At 54.4% G+C, this 19,475-nt stretch overlaps 1 protein-coding gene across 4 annotated transcripts in view; it reads left to right on the forward strand.

Moving 5' to 3' along the window:
- The first annotated feature begins 11 nt into the window (after nucleotides 1-11).
- Nucleotides 12-19,475, forward strand: part of LLGL2 (lethal giant larvae homolog 2 (Drosophila)) — a 52,789-nt gene continuing 33,325 nt past the window's right edge. Inside the window, exons 1-3 of one of the 4 annotated variants that reach the window (XM_011979452.1) lie at nucleotides 12-56; nucleotides 8,075-8,122; nucleotides 10,690-10,794. In XM_011979452.1, the coding sequence (XP_011834842.1) occupies nucleotides 10,720-10,794 (75 nt within the window). In that variant the 5' untranslated portion in view covers nucleotides 12-56; nucleotides 8,075-8,122; nucleotides 10,690-10,719. Of the gene's footprint in view, nucleotides 57-290; nucleotides 363-8,074; nucleotides 8,123-10,448; nucleotides 10,498-10,553; nucleotides 10,795-19,475 lie in introns of those variants that run through there. The other 3 variants (XM_011979592.1, XM_011979393.1, XM_011979529.1) reach the window with 3 other exon arrangements.

Below are 19,475 nucleotides of genomic sequence, written 5' to 3' on the forward strand. Positions count from 1 at the left end.
GCCCAGGCTGGAGTGCAGTGGCGTGATCTTGGCTCACTGCAAGCTCTGCCTCCCGGGTTCACGCCATTCTTCTGCCTCAGCCTCCCGAGTAACTGTGACTACAGGCGTCCGCCACCACACCCGGCTAATTTCTTGTATTTTTAGTAGAGGTGGGGTTTCCCTGTGTTAGCCAGGATGGTCTCAATCCCCTGACCTTGTGATCCACCTGCCTGGGCCTCCCAAAGTGCTGGGATTACAGGCGTGAGCCACCGCGCCCGGCCTGTTCAAGTATTTTCTGATGCCTCTTGTGTGGTTCTAGATGTTGGATGTGATCCTTAAACAAAGCAAAGATGTCTGCCATCATGGAGAGTTCTTTCTAAAGGGTGAGAAGCCTGAGTGACAGAAAGTAAAAGTAACTAATAAATTAGGTGTTAAAAGGCGATACGGGCTATAGGGTAAAAAGAACTAGAGCAACAATTGCGAACCCGCATGGTAGGGGGCAGGTTACAACTTTAACAGGTGGTTAGAGTGGGCCTCTGCCAGAAGGTGACATTTGAGCAAAGCCTTGAAGGAAGTGAGGGAGCTGTTCAAATAAAATTTCAGTCCCTCCCACGAGGCACTAGGGATGCAGCCATGGATGAGGCCAGCACGATCCCTACCTCCTGGAGCTGACATCTGGAAGCTTCTGGGGACAGCTGTTCCAGTTTTAGGGCAGGTAGGAGGCCCTAGAAAGGGGTCTGATTGGATGGGCTGGGTGGCCTGCCCATGCCAGCCACAGGCAGGTGGTCCATCTTCTCCCCAGAATGGTTTTGCATTTCCTGGGACTTGACTTTCTGCTAGTCACTTCCCTGGAGAGAGAGTCTGGTGTTGGATTGTGAAAGGGTGCTAAAGCCCCCAGAATGGGGGTGCATGCCCACCTTCCACCCCATCTTACAGGCCCAGGAGGGGCAACAGAAAGGAAACTTCAGGAGGAGTCTAGGCATGGCGGGAGGATGCTCTTGGGGCTGTGTGGTGGTTGTGGTTCCATAGGATAGACGGTGGGGGGGATGGAGGCTGACCCCAAATGGGGCCGATCCAACCTGTGAACAGGCAGCCCCTTTGTCCTGGGGGAGAGGCCTGACTTGAGCAGAGGATTCTGGAGTCAGATTGGAATGCAAATGGGATTTGGATTTTTTTTTTTTTTTGGACTTGGATTTTTTTTTTTTTTTTTTCTTAGAAAGGATGTTGCTCTGTCACCCAGGCTGGAGCACAGTAGTGCTATCATAGCTCACTGCAGCCTCAACCTCCTGGGCTCAAGTGATCTTCCCACCTCAGCCTCCTCAGTAGCTGGGACTATAAGTGTGAGCCACCATGGCTGGCCAGTTTTTACGTTTTTGCTGAGACAAGGTCTCCCTAAGTTGCCCAGGCTGGTCTCAAACTCCTAGGTCCTAGATCCTCCTGCCTCGACCTCCCAAAGTGCTGGGATTACAGGCATAAGCCACTGAGCTTGGCAAAGGACTTGGACTCTTATTAACTGTTTGAGCTTGGGGCCACTCCTAATCGATCACTTCATAAGTAATTGTAAGAATTAAATGAGATGGATGTAAAGTGTTAAAGTCACATCCAACCATAGCTAGCTCTCAATACCTTTTACTACTTAACAGCAGCGGGGACGACAGTCCTCTGGTCATGCCCCTATTCCCTCTGGTTTGTGTTTCCCTACATCCCACTCCATGGAAATGCCCTTCAGCCGAGGTTTGGTTGCTAAGCTGCTGGCCAGGGACCTGCCTGGTACTTCTGGGAGATTGGGCTTCCCAGGACTACATGGGCACTTGCAAAGCGGCTACAGACATCTGAGTTGGCACAGATGCCGCAGGGGTCAGCAGCTGCCTCTGTGGTTTAGATCCCTACCCACCACTACCATCAGAGTAGGAGGTGCAGGGGCGGATTCACATCCGTCAAACAGGAGGCCACAGCCACACTCAGGCCTCACACAGGATGTTGTAGAGGGGAAGGCAGCTTCTTAATCAGCAGCGGGCTGTGGGGAGCACGAGTGAAGAGGAGACGAGAGCATGGGACATCAGGCGGCACGCCCTGAGAGCAGGCAGCTGGCACTGGGTGCGGCCCGTGGCCGTCTCTGGTTTGGGCTGGGTCTGGAGTCCTGCCGCTGGGTGTGGACTCTCCCAGCAGATCAATGAGATCAATGGAACTTCCTGAGCTATGGAGGGAGCTTCTTGAAGGCTGGCCCCTCCCACATCTCCAGGCCAGAGGGCTGGCTCGGCTTGGCCAAGCCTTGGTCTCACAGGGACAAATTAGCCCAGGTGCCCCAAACAGTGACAGGGCGGGAGAAGCAGTCTGACCTGGGAATCCCCTCTCCTCTCTGGGGCACAATCACATCTGCTGCTTAGAGCAAGGGGGGCCCCAGGCAAGACCAGCCCTGTGCAGTTATTCTCTCTCTGCCTCCACTGGTCTCTTTCCTGAGCTCTTGAATGGAAGGCGGGCCAGGGTGTGGATTATCTGGCCTGTCACCAAGTGGAGAGCTCTCCTGTTCTTTCCAGGTGGGTGTCCGGGTGTGTGGACACCTGTCCTAGACCCAGAAAAGTTTTGCTGGCCAGCTGCAGAGGTGGGTGAGTGGAACAGTGGGGAGGGAGGGAAACTGGTCAATCAGCTGCCCACAGGGAGCTCTCAGGCTGGTTCCACATACAAGGCACAGGCTTGGGTAGAAAGTGGATGGGAACCAGCCACAAGGCAGCAAACCTCATGCGGCCCGGCTCTAAACCCTGGCGCCCGCCACAAGGGAACAGAGCAGGGCAGAACAGGGAGGGTGGCTCGGAGGCTGGTCTGATGACAGGCCGGAGTGGAGACTGAGGTTGGATGGCCTTTAGAAGTTAGTGGGGTGGAGAAGGTTTTCCTAAGAAGTCTCATCTCAGAGGTGGCACTCTGGCTAGGTGGCGACTCCAGTGACTGCCCTAGACCGTTTCTGGTGTTAGATTTGAGGACTTGTGGCTCCTGAACTTGTCTCTTCTCCACGTTCCTCCCAGGTGTGTCACTTAAGTGCACAGCACCTTAGAGTTTGCCAGGCCGGCTCTCTGGCCCTGCTTTAAAGCCTCGGGACGATGGAATAGAAAAGGCCTTTCTACTCAGGACCCTGAAGCCCACGATCGCACAGCGAGTCCCACCGGCCTGTCTCCCCGGTCTTCCGGGCCTGTCTAACTATTGGGTGTCTCTAGGGGGTACCTCTCCCTACTCAGGTTGCGGTGGCTGGAGAGGAACCCACGCCTGGTGAGCACAGGAACATTCCACCAGCAGGACGGGCTGGACCCACCCTCCCGCCTGACCATGCCTGGGGCCTCATCCCTTCTCTCGTTTGATCCTCTTATCCACCCTGCCTAGGAGGCAGATAAACAAAAAGGAGAAAAAAGAATCACCACTAATCCCATAACCCTTCCAAGTACATTGTCAAACAGGTATTTTTAATAGATTCTGCCTGATTCTTGGATTCTTTGTACATATAGTCCCATGCCATGAAATGGTCTTTTGTCTATTATTTATTTATTGAGATGGAGTCTCGCTCTGTTACCCAGGCTGGAGTGCAGTGGCACGATCTGGGCTCACTGCACCCTCCACCTCCCGAGTTCAGCAATTCTCCTGCCTCAGCCCTCCAAGTAGCTGGGGTTACAGGCACCTACCCCCATGCCCGGCTAATTTTTTTAGTAGAGACGGGGTTTTGCCATGTCGGCCAGGCTGCTGTCAAACTCCTGACCTCCAGTGATCCACCCACCTTGGTCTCCCAGAGTGCTGGCATTACAGACATGAGCCACAGCACCTGGCCCTTTTGTTCCTTTAAATGACTGCAAGCCTTTTGTCATAGGCCTGAGCACACTTCACCTGTCCCCTGTTGTGGGCCATTTAGTTTGCTTCTGATTTTTTCTGACAGTTTCATAAACAGCACATCAAGGCCAGGAGACATGCATGACGCTGGGAGGCTGTCCCTGTCCACCATGGTTTTTTTTTTTTTTTTGAGACGGAGTCTTGCTCTGCCGCCCAGGCTGGAGTGCAGTGGCCAGATCTCAGCTCACTGCAAGCTCCGCCTCCTGGGTTTACGCCATTCTCCTGCCTCAGCCTCCCGAGTAGCTGGGACTACAGGTGCCCACCACCTCGCCCAGCTAGTTTTTTGTATTTTTAGTAGAGACGGGGTTTCACCGTGTTAGCCAGGATGGTCTCGATCTCCTGACCTCGTGATCCGCCCGTCTCGGCCTCCCAAAGTGCTGGGATTACAGGCTTGAGCCACCGCGCCCGGCCTGTCCACTATGGTTTTAACCAAGCATTTTATCCTAAGGTGTGGTTCTTCCCCATCTGAACCCATCTTGACCTTTCTCAGGATTCAGATAAAATGGTCCCTTTACCCATTAGGATAAAATGATCCCAGGCTGGGTGTGGTGGCTCATGCCTATAATCCCAGCACTTTGGGGGCCAAGGTGGGCGGATCACTTGAGGTCAGGAGTTTGAGACCAGCCTGGCCAACGTGGTAAAACCCCGGCTCTACTAAAAATACAAAAAAATTACCCGGGCACGGTGGTGGACACCTGTAATCCCATAATCCCAGCTACTCGGGATGCTGAGGCAGGAGAATTGCTTGAACCTGGGAGACATAGTTGCGGTGAGCCAAGATCACACCACTGCACTCCAGCCTGGGGGACAGAGTGAGACTCCGTCTCAAAAAAAAAACCAAAAAATCCCTTAAAACCATGGTAGACAAGGACAGCCTCCCAGGACTCTGAGAATGGTCAGGATGGGTTCAGATGGGAAGGTTTTTTCGAAGGTGACTTCTTTTTTTTTTTTTTTTTGAGACAGTCTCTCTCTGTTGCCCGGGCTGTAGTGCAGTGGTACAATCTTTGTTCACTACACCTCCGCCTCCTGGGTTCAAGCGATTCTCCTGCCTCAGCCTCCTGAGTAACTGGGACCACATGGCACCCGTCACCACGCCTGGCTAATATTGTGTCTTTTTAGTAGAGACGAGGTTTCGCTGTGTTGGCCAAGCTGATCTCGAACTCCTGGCCTCAAGTAATTCGCCCGCCTTGGCCTCCCAAAGTGCTGGGATTACAGGCATGAGCCACCGTGCCCAGCCTGGAAGGGGGCCAGGCTGATTGAGCAGGCAAGAAGGTATTTCAGACAGAATGGCAGGGACCATAGTGAATGGAGCCAGGGTAGGGCTGAGTAGATGGAGCAGCCAGCGCAGGGCCAAGGAGAGAGGGCCAGGGACATGGAGGAGGGAACGGGGTCGGAGGGCAGGCCCCAACAGGTCCCTGCCTAGGACAGCTCAGGAGGCCCACTTTGTCATCTCTCTCGTGTCATCTACACAGATCTCTGCATTGGGCCCCCCACTTGTCTTCATCCTGAAACATACAAGCCTGTCTCATCTTGAAGCTTTGCAGCTGTTGTTCCTTCTGCCTAATGCACTGTGCCCCAAGTTGTCTGTGGCTGGCCCCTTCCCACCAGTCAGTCTCGGTGGAGACCTCGCCTCCTTCCTCTGTTCATTCATTCATTCAACAGATAACGAGTGAGCCCTCGCTGTGTGCACTCGGATACAGCAGTGAATAAAAGGACAAAAGGCCTTGAATAGGAAAAAGAAAGCTACTGCCTGTGTAGGATTACACAGGTAATCAACAAGATTAATAAGTAAACTATTCAGTGTTTCCAAGCGTGGCCAGGTCCAAGCAGGGAAGGAGAGAGAATGTCCCAGGAGACTGCAGCTTCAGGTAGGGTAGGGCATGAAGGTATCTGGAGGAAAGTGACCCAGGCAGTGGGAACAGGGAACGCACAGGCTCTGACAAAGGAATGGTCACCGAGACCTCTTGGCCGCCAAAGCCTAGTTGCTGGATCGTCGCATCCCTTTTTTTTCTTTCTTTCAGTTCTTTTTTTAGAAACAGAGTCTCGCTCTGTGGCCCAGGCTGGAGTGCAGTGGTCCAGTCATAGCTCACTGTGGCCTCAAACTCCTGGGCTCCACTGATCTTCCTGCCTCGGCCTCCCAAGTAGCTGGGACCACAGGTGCTTGCCACTGTGCCTGGCTAATGCTTTTTGTTTGTTTGTTTTGAGACAGAGTTTCACTCTGTCATCTAGGCTGGAGTGCAGTGGCGCGATCATAGCTCACTGCAGCCTCAACCTCCCATGCTCAGGCAGTCCTTCCACCTCAGCGTCCTGAGTAGCTGGGACCACAGGTGCATGCCACCATGCCCAGCTAATTTTGTTTTTATTATTTGTAGAGATAGGGTCTCCCTATGTTGCCCTGGCTGGTTTTGAACTCCTGAGCTCAAGGGATCCTCCCACTGCAGCCTCCCAAAGTGTTTGGATTATAGGCATGAACCACTGTGCCCAGCCCTCCTTTCTTTTCAAAATTTTTATTGTTCCATGTAAATTTGAAAAAATCTCCTTTCCTTTTTTTTTTTTTTTTTAGAGACAGGGTCTCACTATGTTGCCCAGGCTGGTCTCCAACTCCTAGGCTCAAGTGATCCTCCCACCTTGGCCTCCCAAAGTGCTGAGATTATAGGAGTGAGCCACTGTGCCCAGTCCATCTTTTTTTTTTTTTAATCAGAGATGGGTCTAACCTCTGTCAGAAATCATCCCATTTTCTGGTTACTTTTTTTTTCATACAGAGTCTCACTCCGTCACCCAGCTTGGAGTGCAGTAGTGCGATCTCAGCTCACTGTAACCCACCTCCCAGGTTCAAGCGATTCTCCCGCCTCAGCCTCCTGCATAGCTGGAACTACAGGTGCGCCCCACCATGCTCAGCTAATTTTTGTATTTTTAGTAGAGGCAGGGTTTCACCATGTTGGTCAGGCTGGTCTCGAACTCCTGACCTCAAGTGATCCGCCCACCTCGGCCTCCCAGAGTGCTGGGATTACAGGTGAGAGTTACTGCAGCTGTCTGGAAATCATCCCATTTTCTGACTTGTGTCCCGTGAAGTGTCTGTTGCTCCCCTGTCACTGCTATATCCCTGTCCTAGGACAGTGTCTGCTCCATGCCAAGCTCCTGCTCCTTCTATGCGATCCTTGTGGGAGGAGGAAGTGCCATCCACCTTTACAGAGGAGCTGTCTCTGGAGGCCATGCGGCTTGGGGGAGCTGTGCTGTGCTGTGCTGTGACGGCGAGCCCTGGCCTGTTGGCCCCTAGCCCAGGGCTCTTTCCCTCACAACCCTACAACCCCTGGCTCCCTCTAGGAGTGGGCTGAGTACATAGGATCTGTTCTTACCAGGCAGCTCTAGGCCTGGCTTCCTGAAGTTTCTCTGCAGAGAACCTACTTGTCTGGGGTGGGGAGCTGAGGAGCCACCTGGAGGTGAGCCCCGCCAGGCCTAGACCAGCCCCCTCTTCAAGGAAGCGTGGTGCTTTTCCATGCCTTGACCTGGGCAGTAAGTTGATTGGAGTGAGGGGATGCCTTGCACACCCTGCCTTGGTCCTCCTGGCTCCATCACCCCACGCTCATGAGGTCCCAGCCCCGTGTGGGAAGAGCAGCAGGTCCGTACAAGGCCACCAGCTCTGCCCAGCCAGACCTCGCCAGCACCCTGTCAGCAGTGGCCAGTCACCAGGCCCCAGACTGCTGGTTGGGCTCTGAGCGGCCAGCATCTGGGAGTGTGTCTGCACGTGTCCCTGCCTTTTAACTTCAGGGGTGTCGTTGGGCATCCTTTGTTCTGTATTATCCATCCTTCGCTGCTACCCAGAGCCCTTCTGACTTGGGGTCCAGTCCGAGTTCTGCCGCTTGTTACTTGGTGACGTTGGACAGGGTGTTTTGCTGCCGTGGTCTGTTTCCTTGCCTGTCTAGTGGGGAGGTTCCGCTTACCTTTCAGACGGCTTCCCAGATCAGGGTGGTGTGAGGGGCTCCACGCTCACAAACTCACTCAGTGCCAAGGAAAGGAGGTGGCCAGGACATTCAGCGGCCCATGACTGTGGCTCTCTGGGTGCTGGGGTTTAGGGAGGATTTTCTCCTCTGTATTTGCTTTTTCTACAATGGTCACAGATTACTTGAGCAAAATGTTTTTTTTTTTTTAGACGGAAGTCTCGCTCTTTCGCCCAGGCTGGAGTGCAGTGGTGTGAGCTCGGCTCACTGCAAGCTCCGCTTCCCAGGTTCACGCCATTCTCCTGCCTCAGCCTCCTGAGTAGCTGGGACTGCAGGCGCCCACCACTGCGCCCGCGTAATTTTTTATATTTTTAGTAGAGACAGGGTTTCACCGTGTTGGCCAGGATGGTCTCTATCTCCTGACCTCGTGATCCTCCCGCCTCGGCCTCCCAAAGCGCTGGGATTAGAGCAAAATGTTTTAAACGGAATAGGATGCAGAGGGTCTGGTACACTCACTCCCTGCTGCATGGCAGGTGCTCCAGGGAGCATTTGGGTGGGTGGGTGGTGCCCGGTGTCTGCGCCCTCCTGACCCGGTGGGGTCCTCCTGATGCCGTTGGTACACCCTGTCTTCCTCCTTCCTGCTGGCACCTTCTCCCAGCCCCCAGTTCTGCCTTGTCACCTTTAAGCCTGTGTGGAGTCTTTGGCACGAATGACCCTGTGCCCTCTTGTCCCCTCCCTGGAGTCTGCAGGCTGTGGTCGCTCTCCAGGGAGCCCCCAGCACGCTTCCTCTGACTTCTGACCCAGTGACCTTGGCCTGGGCCCCGGGTGGGGGTGTGAGCCCTCCAGGAGTCCAGCTGGTTTATGAGCGTGAGCTGCCCTCCCCCAGGCTGGAACGCTGGGCCAGCAGATCCGGTGTCCCCTCACTTCCATTCCAGAAGCCCTCGGGGCTTTCCGGTGCCTGTTCTCTGAACTGCCTTGGGACCTTGGATCAAGTGGGCCCTGGGAGTTTCCCGGCCACCTGCTCTGCCCCAGCAAAGTGGGAGCCCCACCTCTGGTCCCCACCTCTGGTCTGACTCCTCCAAAATGTGAAGGCAGGAACGTCCTGGACTGACCCTCTTTTTCAGTTTCCCCAGAAGGTGACAGCGCTCCGGGGGCTGGTTCCTGGTGTTCGTTTTTGAGGTAACTGACCCTGCAGATCCTTTCACTCAAGGGGGATAGGGCTCTGCTTCTTTTTTTTTTTTTTTTGAGACGTTGTTTTTGCTCTGTTGCCCAGGCTGGAGTGCAATGGCCTGATCGTGGCTCACTGCAACCTCCGCCTCTTGGGTTCTAGCAATTCTCCTGCCTTAGCCTCCCAAATAGCTGGGATTACAGGCGTCCATCACCACATGCGGCTAACTTTTGTATTTTTAGTAGAGACAAGGTTTCACCATGCTGGCCAGGCTGGTCTCAAACTCTTGACCTCATGTGATCCACGTGCCTCGGCCTCCCAAAGTGCTGGGATTACAAGACTGCCTCTTTTTCAGTGTGATTTTGCAAAATCAGGTCACCCTGCCAGCATAGCAAGCCCTCGGTTCCTCTGCCCGAAGACACCCCCAACTCTGCCACCCACGTTACCTACCTTCTCCCACCCTGCCCAGATCACATGGGATCCTATCATATGCAAAGTCCTGATCTGACGGTTAATTTTTGCCACCTCCCAAGAACCAGAATCCCTTCAAACCTCAGCTTAGATGCCTTCTTCTCGAATATGACCTGCCCTCCCCACTTTGGGCCAGGTGTTCCCTCTCCCTCCTGCAGTCCGAGCACTCAACACTAGGCTGCCCTGTCTCTACCTGCCCCTGACTGGAGTATGCGCCTCCAGGGTGGGGCCTGAGTCTGCTTCCTTCCCCCATCCTGCTGGGAGTGGACGGAGCTGTGCCCAGGGTGGGCCTTGTCTGTGTTTCCCAAGGACGGGCCTTGCTGTCCTGTGGTCAGCAGGAGGCTGAGCTACTGGAAGGCAGAAGCTGGAGCACAGAGACTCCTTCCCCTTCCCCCAAGGATAATCCAGAAATAGTTTCCCCTTGGGCTGGGAATGGATTCTATGGTGGGCGGAGAGTTTGGGGGCCTTGAGCTGGTTTCTTTATTGGGAGCAGATTTCTCCTGATTATTCTCCACTTGGGCCCATGGGAAAGAGAACCTTTCTGAGCACACCCCATGAGAGCACAGGGAAGCTGGACTGGGGCTAGCCAGAGAGAGGGGACAGGACTGGCAGAGACCCCGGGCGTGGTGGCAGGGGCCAGCACCCCCTGACTGAGTGCCCTGTGCCACCCGTGCCCACTCGAGTTCCTTGTAGCTGTGGCTGGTTGGAGGGGCTGAGGTCGAGGGTCCCTGGACAGCCTTCCCCGAGGTCAGAAGGAGGAAGCGTTTGCCTGTGGCCTGGCCTGGAGTCACTACAGGCCTCAGCCCTGCCCGACTCGGGCTCTGATCTGGGAAGGATGGGCTTGGTGTTTCTACCTTCCAAAAGACTTTAGAGGAAGAGGCTTGTGAAGTTTCCCTTTCTGCTTAGCTGGAGTTTCATGGTTTCTCGGAAAACAGGTTAACAATTAAGCTAATTAACCTCAGGGCCCGCCGGCCCTCCTTGTGCTTATAAAGCCAGGCTAAATGGCTTCCTCCCCCAGCTTTTCCTGCCCCCATTAGAAGGCCACAGGTGGTGAGAGCCTTCAGCCCTGAGGTGGGCCGGCCTCTAGATCTGAGCGTGGGGAAGCCAGCCAGGGTGCATGGGCAATCACTGTGAAGCTGGCCTGGCCCCACGGTGGCTGCCTACTGGACTCAGAGAGAGAGGCCCCGCTCCACCTGTTTGGGCCGGGCCTAATCGATACCTGAGTGCCAGGACAGGCCCCTGCAACTCCTTCTGTTTCTCCAGGTCTCCAGTGGGGGCTGCAGACTAAGCACAATGAGGCGGTTCCTGAGGCCAGGGCACGACCCTGTGCGGGAGAGGCTCAAGCGGGACCTGTTCCAGTTTAACAAGGTAAGTTAGGGAGAGCAGGGAAGATGACCCCCAGGTTTTGGGCCAGGTGGCTTAGGCTGGGGCTGAGGCATCTCTTACCTGGATTAAGGTACAGCTCTTATGTGGCTGCCTGCAGTGCCTCTTGGGACTCAGACTTTGGAAATGGGGCCTGGTTAAAGGGCTTTTATGGGAAAGAGGAATAGGTTGCCCTCACGAGTTGGGACTTCTCATCCCAAGGCTTTCACTGGCTGTGTGACCTCTGCAAGTCACCCCACCTCATCGAGCCTCAGTTTCCCTACCTGTATCATGGGAATAAAACGATCTGCCCTACCTACCTCGGCACAGGGTTGTCATGGAGGCTTAGGGACGTGTGAGATGAAAGGATGCAGTCTGCAGGGGTGATAATGTTCCAGTTCCCTTGGGGCCCAGGAGTCACAGGCCATGGCTGTTTCTCCCTTCTCAAATTGCCCTGAAGGAACATGCAGCTCCCCTGCAGGCTGAACACGTGATTCCTACTGGCTCTGGCCAGGGTGAGTGGGGAGAGGTGCCCAGGAGAATGAGCCAGAGTTGACCTCGGACTACCCCAATCCCAAACCTGCACCCGGGATACCAGAAGCCCTGTGGGGCTTCCCTTCAGGAGCCTGGGGCCTGAGAAGGTCAGGACCGGCCTGTACCTAGGAGGCGTGCAGTGTGGCTCTTAAACTTCTGGGCCACCGAGCTGTGTGGGGCCTTGGGGGATAAATACCTTCTCACTTGTGCTTTGGCCCCTCTGCTGGGAAGGTGGGCTACAGGAACCGGGACACTGTGATGCTCTTCCCCCCGGGATCCAGGACCCTCCCAGCATGCTGAGGGCTGGACATATGGCTTTCGTTGGGGGCTTCCATTTGGGCTCCCCTGCCCCCGAAAGGAAGCAGTGGATATGAGACCAGACAGTCTGGAAAAGGGATGTCTCCCTGTGGAGAATGAGGAATTCTCTTTGGATGTATTTTTGTTTTGGATTTGAGAAGTGTGGAAGTCAGCCTCCCCAGGTGCAAACCCAACTTTGCCACATAGAAGCTGGATGGCCGTATGCCTGTCGCCCACACCTTAGGCTTGTTAAGGGCGTACGTGGGATGAGGTAACTTAAGTGCTAGGCACAGTGGCCCAGGAATGCTGGCTGCTGCTGTGGGCTGGATGGGACCTCCCTGACCTCCCTGTTGGGAGAGGTGGGTCGTGGGTTGGAGGGACCTCCCTGAGAGAGGTGGGTCAGCGCTGCCAAGGTGCCCTGCCATTTCCCTCTGGGTTTCGTAGCCTGTGGGAGGAGTTGGTGTCCCTGATGGAGCTTTGCCACAAAGACATTCGCCTCTGGAATTAGGGCTTTCCTACGCCAACGTGCTTCCCGCCAGCTCGCTTTTGGGCCTTGGGATATGGGGGTGCAGGTGTTGGGAATGGGAGACCTCAGGACACCTACAGCCTCCTACCCTTGCTCTGGAGGGAGTAGCCTATGGGTGCTGGGTCTCAAAGCTCCAGTGTCCACAGGGGATGGAAGGGAGCTGGGTGACCCCCATCTGCCTCCTGTCTCTCACTCTGAAAAAGTGGCAGAAATCTGACAGACAGGCTCAGCAAACAGGGCTGAACACCCCCCACCCCTGCCCCCTTGCCCCAAATTCTGTCTGTGCAGCTGAGTGAGGCTGAGGTGGAGTTGGGGCGAAGAGTTGTCCCTCCCTCTTTCTCCTATCCCCCAGGGGTGTCCCCAAACTTGATTGTTCCACTCCCAGGCCTGGGGGTGGCAGAGGGAGGCTCCTGGGTCTCCTGCTCTACCTTCCTCTTTCCATTCAAATGCAAGAAGCATGCATTGAGCACCCCTGGATCCGCGGCCCAAGGCTCAGCGCTGTGGGAATCTCATTGGGCCTCTGCCCTCCACTTTCACAGTCTGCAGGAGGGAGGAGGCTGATGGCTTGACATTTCGGGCCCTGGGAGTGGAGAAGAGGAAGGGGAGAGCCCGGGGAATTCGGGAGCAGGGTAGACTCATCCAGGCTTGGGGAGTGTGGTGGGGCCAGCAGGGTGGGATTGGAGGATGAGGCCAGATCCAGGAGGATTTGGGATCCCGTCTGCTCTGCCCCTCCCCAGCCCCGGGTGTGAGGCAGGGAGGCTGCCGGCATCTGGGCCTGATCTGACCCTGCCGCCCCAGGGGGTTGTGAGCAAGGGAGCGAATAGTGGTTGCATTTACAATATAGGAACGATAAACCTGCAGATGTTTTCACCCTTTGGGCAAAGCGGGTAAGCTCAGAGTGGTTAGGAGTCATTGCGGTGACTAGATAGGTAACAGCCCAGAAGGAAGGGGCTGGAAGCCCAGCCGGTGGGGATGGGGACACGGCATGATTGAGCAGGGTTTCTCCGCTTCAGCACTCGCAGGTATTTGAGGCTGGCTGTGCTGTGCATTGCAGATTATGTAGCAGTGTCCCTGGTCCTACCCACCAGATGCCAGTGGCACATACATACACACACACCCGTCAAGATGTGACAACGAAGAATGTTTCCTGAGGGGTAAAATCGCTCCTGGTTTCAGACCCGTGGAATAGAGAACGGTTCAGGGCATCCGATTGCCGAGATCTGCTGATGGGGCAGTAAAGAGAAGGGGCGGGGAGGGGAGGTGGGTGTCCAGGATGACTGTGGAGGTTCTGACCTGGGTGGGTGGTGGTGCCAGGTCTTGGGAGGGGGAGCCCAGGCCAGGAGTAGTGAAGAGCAGATTTGAGGAAAAGTAATATATTTTGATCGTTTTGATTTGGACACAGTTGCAACAACAGTGCTCTCCATTTACGGAGAGTTAGCTTGCCCGGAGGTGAGTGGTGCCGACTGCCTGGCTCACCAGCTGTGTGACCTTGAGTAGGTCACGTGCCTCTGAGATAATGACAATCAGAGCTACTCCATCCATATAGTTGGTGTGAGGAACTCATCATGTAGATGAGTTCCTGCATGAATCGAAGGCCATGCCTGGCTGGCGGCCACAGTGTGCAGCAGCACCGTGCTACGGTGGGTGTTATGTGGCTTGAGGTTGAGCCGGGGGAGCCTTGGGACAGGTCCAGCAGACGGTGGGATACCCAGGGCTGGAGTCTGGAGCGGCAAGTGGGCTGTTGGTGTAGGTGAGGGTCAGGCCCCAGACAGCGTTCATGCCTGGCAACTCAGGTCATCTCTTCCAGTGGTCCTGGAAGGCCAGTCTGCTGGGTGCTATGACAGCTGGGACAGTGGCGCCGTCGCAGCTCAATCCCAGGTGGCTTGTAGACACTGGCTTCTGAACCAGTTCTGGTCTTTTCCTCCAACACCTTCTGGCTCAATCCCTTTACACCTACACCAAGCCCAATGCCTCAAAGAGAGCAAGGACATCGCCCGGGGGGCCCTGAGAGGGAGACGTCCTGTTTCTTTGGCTTCAGTACCTGCAGAGGATCAGTGATTGCAAACAGTCTCTGAACTCTGCCAGTGGCTGGCTGTCAGAGTGGTAACTCCAGTTCACCGAAGGCTATGTGCCAGGCATCCGAGGCGCCAGGTAGTGATCAGGGGCAGGGACTTTGCAGCCACATGGCCTGGGTCTAGATGCTGGGTCTGTTGCTTCCTCACCATATAAGACACGGTGGACACAGTGGACGCGTTACTTAACCTGTCTGTTCTTTAGTTTCCTCATCTGTAAAATGGGCATTGTAGGGGAGCAAAAACTGACTTCCCTCCAGCCTTCTAGGTTCTTTGGTTGGGCTATGAATTAAATTGACAGGAGGCCGGGCGCAGTGGCTCACACCTGTAATCCCAGCACTTTCGGAGGCTGAAGTGGGTGGATCACGTGAGGTCGGGAGTTAGAGACCAGACTGGCCAACATAGTGAAACCCCGTCTCTACTAAAAATATAAAAATCAGCTGGATGTGGTGGCCCACGCCTGTGGTTCCAGCTACTAGGGAAGCTGGGGCAGGAGACTCAGCTGAACCCCGGAGGTGGAGGTTGCAGTGAGCCGAGATCACCCCACTGCACTCTAGCCTGGGTGACAGAGTGAGACCCTGTGTCAAAATAAATAAATAAATAAATGACTGGGGTGGGGTGTGACCAGGTTATAGAAAGGTGAGGGGAGGAAGTGTATGGTGACTGAAGGTTGTCTTGTTATGCAGAGAAGGTCTCTTGGTAATAAAAGTTGCCTTGGAGAAGCCTTCTTCCTGATACAGATATGGGCTGAGCCCACATGATCAGAAAATCTGAAATCCGAAATGCTCCAAAATCTGAGTTTTTGACGTACCAACATGACACTGAAAGGGAGTGCTCATTGGAGCATTGCAGATTTTGAAATTTTGGATTTGGGATGCTTGACTGATAAATATAATGTAAATATTCCAAAATCCAAAAGATTCTGAAATCTAAAACACTGTAGCCCCAATCATGTTAGATGAGGGATATTCAGCCTGTATTTGACTAATGTAGGTTTCCTTTGTGGATGTAAATTTCTTTTACAAAATGGCAGCTTTTCTTTTCTTTTCCTTTTTTTTTTTTTTTTTTTTTTAAATTTGAGACAGAGTTTTGTTCTTGTTGCCCAGGCTGGAGTGCAATGGTGCGATGTCAGCTCACCACAACCTCTGCCTCCTGGGTTCAAGTGATTCTCCAGCCTCAGCCTCCCGCGTAGCTGGGATTACAGACATGCACCACCACACCCGGCTAAAGGACAGCTTTTCAGAGCTACTCCCATGTCTGCACTTTCTGAGAATAACCAGCTCAAAGTATGCCAAAGAAATGGCCAGGCGCTGTGTGTCATGCCTGTAATCTCAGCAGTTTGGGAGGCTGAGGCAGGTGGATCACCTGAGGTCAGGAGTTCGAAATCAGCCTGGCTAACATGATGAAACCCTGTCTCTACTAAAAATACAAAAATTAGCTGGGCATGGTGGTGTACGCCTGTAATCCCAGCTACTTGGGAGGGTGAGGCAGGAGAATCACTTGAACCCAGGAGGCGGAAGTTGCAGTGAGCTGAGATCATGCCACTGCACTCCAGCCTGGGTGACAAAGCAAGATTCTGTCTCAAAAAAAAAAAAAAAGTCAAAGAAGTTTATTTTGGGGTAGCACATTCTGGTCTGCTATAGTGGTGTTTTGGGTTGGTATGTCCTGAGCTCCAACAGCATCATAATGATCCTAAGGGAGTGTAATTGCTTCAAACGGTGACTGACACAGGTCGACGCCTTACCAGGACTTGCCTTGTCGTGGTGTCACACTCACAACAACTCAGGATGGGTGTTGCTCCCATTCTGCAGGGGAGGAGACTGAGGTCTGCAGGGCTTGCACCGCTGGAGCATATCTTGGGGGGCACTGGCTGGGGTGAGGACGTCCTGGTTCCACCTGCCGTTTGGCTGTGTGACCTCAGAGCAGTGGCTTCACCTCTCTTCACACCACAGTTACTTCGCCAGTGAAGTAACTGTTTGCTATATATAGTGGGCCCTCAAGCCCATTGGAGGGATGGACAGACAGACAAGTCAGCTGCAGCACCAGGACAGGGCCACTGAGGACCAAGGGAAGGAACCATGGGACCTCAGGAGGGAGGAAGTGCTGCTGGAGAAGTCAAGGTAAAACCCGTTCCTAGACAACTGCTCACAGACAGCTCCTCCCCTCGGCCAAACCCAGGCACACCCCAAGCAGCCACACCCATCAGGGCAAACAGGCTGCTGTGCTTGCCGGGCTGCCACAGAAGCACCTGCCTGGGCCTTCCCTGCCCGTGCCCACCCTCCCCTGTCCCCTTAGGCCCTGAACAAACAGTGCGTTCCTGAGCCAGCAGCCCCTGCGGAGGGCCAGGTTGTTCTGTATTGGCTTTTGCATGGCTGGGCCCCTGGTGTCAGGTGACAGCAGCCACACAGGGAGGGCCAGGCTGCTGCTACTGCCAGGAATCTGAGCTGGCCACACCCAGCCAGTATCGGGCAGAGTGGCCCAGCCAGGCGGGCGTGCTCCCCCACGGCCCTGGGCAGCCTCCGAGGGTCTGGTCCCCGCCACTCCCTCCTTCCAACCCCCTGAGGAGTGCCAGGGACTCCTCGGGTCCTAGCCCTTGGGCAGGGTCCTCTCTGGCTGCAGGCAGGATGAAGGTCCTGCTGTCTCTGACAACCAGACTTTGCCCACTCCCTCCCCTTCCGGGACCTGGAAAGGAGTCCCAGAGCCCGGGAGAGACCTGGGAGGGGCCTTCTCTCCCACTCCAGGCTAATGTTGCAGTCTGGCCGCTTCTGCAAGTCTTTGCTCTCCTTTCCCAGCCCCCCTGTCAAAAGAGTTCATTGTTCTCTCCTCCCTTGGCAGAGGTCACCTGAGCCAGGTATCAGATGTGGGCGGGGCCAGGCAGGCTGGATGCTATGCTCAGGAGGCCCCAGTGGCTGCCAGGCTTTGGTCAGCCTCCTAGTTTGAATCTGAAGAGGGCTAGGGGAGGACTAGAATAGCTGGGGAGGACTGGTCTTGGAATTCCCTGACCACCCAAGGGCTGTTCCCCGTCCTGCCCTCTGTCCTGAGTGCAGCCATGATTCAGGGTTGCTGTGTGTATCTTTGCAGGAAGGCAGCCCTGGGGCTGAGCCCAACCTCCTGTACTCAGGTGGGTACCTTCTTTCAGGGAGGCCATATGCACTCCCTCTAACAGGGACCTGGAGCTGTTCTGAACCCTAAACAAGGGGGGAGTCACCACCTAAGTGATATAGACCTTGTTCACCAGCAGGGAAGCTGAGCCTTACAAGGCTGGTAGGAGTTGGAGGTAGGATAGCCAGGGGGTGGGAAGGGCACCAAAGTAAGGCGCAGGCCAGGCACGGTGGCTTACACCTGTAATCCCAGCACTTTGGGAGGCTGAGGCAGTTGGATCACTTGACTCCAGGAGTTCAAAACCAGCCTGGGCAACATAGTGAAAACTCATCTCTACAAAAAATACAAAAAATTAGCCAGGTGTGGTGGTGCATGCCTGTAGTTCCAGCTACTCAGGAGACTGAGGTAGATCACTTGAGCCCGGGGGGCGGAGGTTACAGTGAGCTGAGATCGCACCACTGCACTCCAGCCTGGGCAACAGAGTGAGTCTCAAAAAAAAAACAAAAAAATACAAAGTAGGGGGCAACTGGGGCACAGCCAGAGGTGCCCACGGAGCCTTCATCCTTTCCCTGACTGGTTTCCTCAGGACGCTAGGCCCTGGGTTTCTAGCTCCTCCCTGTCCCTTCTATTAACTGCTCTTAGTCCTGTTCCAAAATCCCAATCCCTTCCCTGTTCCCAACAAGATCGCTTGGGCTTCCCATAAATAACCTAGCGCTCCCCTGCCTCTCTGCCCAGCCCGAGCCCCTGTCCTCGTAGGACTGCCCAGACCCCTGTCAAGGACCTCTGTCCTCCCTTGGCAGAGGTCACCTGAGCCAGGTATCATCTGTGGGCAGAGCCAGGTAGGCTGGATCCTCCCCTCCCCGACCTGGGGAATTCCCTGGGAGACACGTCATTTACATGTGAACCCACTCTCTTGGCCCTGTCCAGGTAGAGTCGCTGTGAAGGTCACTGCCCTTATTTTGGTTTTGGGGGAGCCCTGGTCCCTCCAGAGTTGCCAACTTGGAGAAGTACCCAAGGTGATACTATGGAACAATGGGAGCCTTGGAAGGAAGCAGAGGCCTTTGTGTGCTGCGAGGTGGCCTCAGGTCCATCATCTCCAATCCGAGGACAGCTCTGCCCAGTGCAGTCACCAGTACCATCCCGTTTATTCGATGAGAAGTGAAGTTCAGGGAGGCCCAGCAGCTCACCCACAACCAGATGCCTTGTATGTGGCAGGAAGGATACAAAGCTTCGTGGGTCTGACTCACTGACCCTGTTCTAAATCAGCCTTTGGAAAAGAAGGTGGGGATGGGAGGGAGGGGTGGCCACAGTATCTCTAAGGCTTGAAGGGAATGAGGAATTAATGTGAGTAGTTGAAGGATGGGCCCAACCCTTTGTCTTCCTCTGAGTTAGAGGAAAGATGCAGAGCCAAAGCGGGAGTAGTGACTCCGGTGAAATGTTAAGAGAACTGTCTGCTTTTGACATGTGGCCTGAGAGTCCAGCAAAAACTTACAGGCTGTTTTCTCTGGCCTGACCTTCTGCTGATGCGCGGAATTGTCGAGGCCAGTAGGAATATAATATGAGCCACATATGTGATTTAAAATTTCCTAGAAGCTGCATTGTAAGATTATTTAAATACGTGAAGTTAATTTTAATTATATATTCTGGCTTGGTGTTGTGGCTCACACTTGTAATCCCAGAACTTTGGGAGGTCAAGGTGAGCAGATCACTTAAAGTCAGGAGTTCGAGACCAGCCTGGCCAACATGGTGAAACCCCCATCTCTACTAAAAATGCAAAAATTAGCCGGGTGTGGTGGTGCATGCCTGTAGTCTCAGCTACTTGGGAGGGTTAGGCAGGAGAATCGCTTGAACCTGGGAGGAGGAGGAGGTTGCAGTGAGCTGAGATCTCACCACTGCACTCCAATTGGGTGACAGAGGGAGACTCTGTCTTAAAAACAAAAAAAATCTAGAAGCTGCATTATAAAATTATTTAAACAAGTGAAATTAATTTTAATCCTATGTTCCAGCTGGTCACGGTGGCTCATGCCTGTAATCCTAGCACTCTAGCACTCTGGCATTCTGGAAGGCTGAGGCCGGTGGATCATTTGAGGCCAGGAGTTTGAGACCAGCCTGGCCAACATGGTGAAACCCCGTCTCTATTAAAAATACAAAAATTA

This window comes from Mandrillus leucophaeus, unplaced genomic scaffold (genome assembly GCF_000951045.1).
Source record: "Mandrillus leucophaeus isolate KB7577 unplaced genomic scaffold, Mleu.le_1.0 Scaffold1, whole genome shotgun sequence".
In the NCBI taxonomy this organism is placed as follows: Eukaryota; Metazoa; Chordata; class Mammalia; order Primates; family Cercopithecidae; genus Mandrillus; species Mandrillus leucophaeus.